Below are 2,617 nucleotides of genomic sequence, written 5' to 3' on the forward strand. Positions count from 1 at the left end.
CTTGAAATATGTTGGAAGGCACAGTTCTTCATGCACCCATCCAAAAAAAAATGTAGTATGCTGCTTAAAACCTGACCACATGAAAGCTTCTTCCTGATAGAACTTTTGGATGAAATAAAGCGATAATCTCTGCCCAAACACCATTTTATTGGAAAAGGATGGTTTGTGTTTTCCTTAGAGCAACAGTAGGTGCCAGTTAGAAAGAGCACACTGATTTGGGCAGCTCTTCTGTATATGTCGGATCTAGGTTTATAAGGGGTGGCAAAAAACCCCCCCCCCACCTCTTATAGATTTCAGCAATGATGGAATCACATGATTCCACATTGCGGTCATTATTGTTAGTTTAACATACTGGAATTCAGTTTTATAACTAGCACCTTAGCAGGGATGAGATGGCTCTGGCCCACAGGCCATAAAAACTTCTGTCATGCGAGTAACCTTGATGATGTGCAAAGTGGTTGGTGCATAGATGCTTGATCTCTGGCTGTTCTGTTCTGCCACAGCATCATCTTTGTCCTGTACTGAGTTACAGATCCCATCCAAATCCTATCTCATAAAATCCAAAGAAAAGACAAGCACCTGGTTTTAATCCGTACATTGTGTGCCTTGTGAACTGCTAGATTTGGTGCACCTTTGGTGATCAAGAGCCCCTGTTAAGTACCCACATTAGATGTGCGGCTGCTCAGCTTTTGTTTCTATGTGCTTCTGCCTGTGTGATGTGTGGCATTTTCTTTTCCAAGGGTTTTTTATTCCTGGCTTCCCAAAGCTGCAGAGGTTCCAGGCTCACCATGAGAAAATCTTAGGCAAAGTTTTCCCAAAGCTGAAAAAGCACATGGTAATCTTTTTCTGTTACTAATAATATATGGTTAATGTTCACTCTGACTTTAGAGTGATGGGAATGTCTTGCTTTGCTCACAGACTCATTTGCTAACAGGCACTTTGACTATACACCACTTCCTTTTTAATCTCCCACTGCTTCAGTCAGTGGCAGAGATCTCGTTCAGATGAAGAATTTACTTAGGAATCATAGCTGAAGACAGGGATCATTTCCTGCGGGAGCGCACAACTTTATTTTGCTCCAGGGCGAACAACTATTCCTCCCCCCCTCCCCCGCATTATCTAGCCCGTGTGACCGGGGCCGCCTTCTTCTTCTATGTATTCACCTAGAGTAGTAAGATTGCATAAATTAAATTGCCAAGTTGATTTAGGGGAAGGTTATGTTATCCACTGGAGTCTGGACTGAAATTATTTGATTTTTAATACTGAAGTAGCAAACAATGGACACCATGTATTATCTGTTTTTGCTTAGATACATGAGAAATGTGTACATATGGTTTTGAAAATATATCTAGATTTGATAAAGGAAATTTGGTTCCTACACTGTATGCATTTTGGCTTCAGTGGAAATGTACTAGTATAACATCTGATTTGTTATTCAATATCGTAAACAGACTCCATTTACTTTAACCCTGCGACTATGGGATATCTACATCCTGGAAGGAGAGCGGGTCCTAACAGCCATGGCCTACACCATCCTCAAGTTGCATAAAAGTAAGATTTTCCCCCCAAAAAACAATTTATTAGGATATAATAAAAAAGAAATGTTCAAACATATATCAAAACGTATACAATTATATATCCTTCCCTTCTCCCCCCCCCCCCCCTTCTCGGCTTCCCACAGTGCTCCAACCTCCTGCCCAATTCTTAAATTTTCTTCATATCTCCTCATCTCTTTATTCACATCCACAGGTAACTTAATCTTCAACTGTTAGTCTTATACAATTATCTATTTTCTACTGTCCTTTAATTTTCAATAATTCTCAAAGCAAAGTAAATTTTCCTTTGCATCCCAATATTTCTCCAAATAGTCTTTAAAGTCTATCCAGTCTGCAAAAAATTCTTCTGCTTCCAAATTGTTAAGTTTCCTTGTCATTTTGTCCATTTCAGCCATAAAAAGTAATTTTTTAATACATTCCCCTATTTCGGGAACCTTATCTTGTTTCCAACATTGAGCGTACGTCATTCTGGGAGTCGTGATCATATACCACATCCTTTTTGCCATATTGACTTCTTCCATTTTCAGTCCCAACAGTAGTATTTCTGGTTCTTTCTTAAACTTACCTTTCACAATTTTTTTCCATTTCTGCATGTATCTCAGCCCAAAACATTTCAGCCTTTTCACATGTCCACCACATATGATAAAACGAGCCCTCTGCATTTTTACACTTCCAACATTTGTTTTGACATATTACTATTCATATTTGCAGTCTTTTTTGGCGTCATATACCATCTATACATCATCTTATAGCAATTTTCTTTTAAATTATTACAAGTTGATAAGATATTTGACTTAACTGTTGGCTATCTATGTTGCTAAGAGCTTCCTCTGGGAATGGATATTTAGGGTGAGAGCAGACCTGTCTTAAAAGGCAAACGCCTGCCTGAGTTTTGGCTCTGTGGTCCTTTAATCAGATGGTCTCAGAGGGTAGCCGTGTTGGTCTGCAGTGGAACAGCCCGGTTCGAGTCCAGCAGCACCTTAAGAGACCAACCAGATTTTCGGGGTAGGAGCTTTCAAGAGCCTGATCTCCCTACTGGACTCAAATCTAGCTATTTTCCC

At 39.7% G+C, this 2,617-nt stretch overlaps 1 protein-coding gene across 1 annotated transcript in view; it reads left to right on the forward strand.

Moving 5' to 3' along the window:
• The first annotated feature begins 1,485 nt into the window (after positions 1-1,485).
• The window catches only part of LOC107112056, a 7,207-nt gene continuing 6,075 nt past the window's right edge, over positions 1,486-2,617 (forward strand). Inside the window, exon 1 of the mRNA XM_015413123.1 lies at positions 1,486-1,551. Coding sequence (XP_015268609.1) covers positions 1,521-1,551 — 31 coding nt within the window. The 5' untranslated portion in view covers positions 1,486-1,520. The remainder of the gene's footprint in view (positions 1,552-2,617) is intronic.

This window comes from Gekko japonicus, unplaced genomic scaffold (genome assembly GCF_001447785.1).
Source record: "Gekko japonicus isolate JY-2015 unplaced genomic scaffold, Gekko_japonicus_V1.1 scaffold4215, whole genome shotgun sequence".
NCBI classification, from domain to species: Eukaryota; Metazoa; Chordata; class Lepidosauria; order Squamata; family Gekkonidae; genus Gekko; species Gekko japonicus.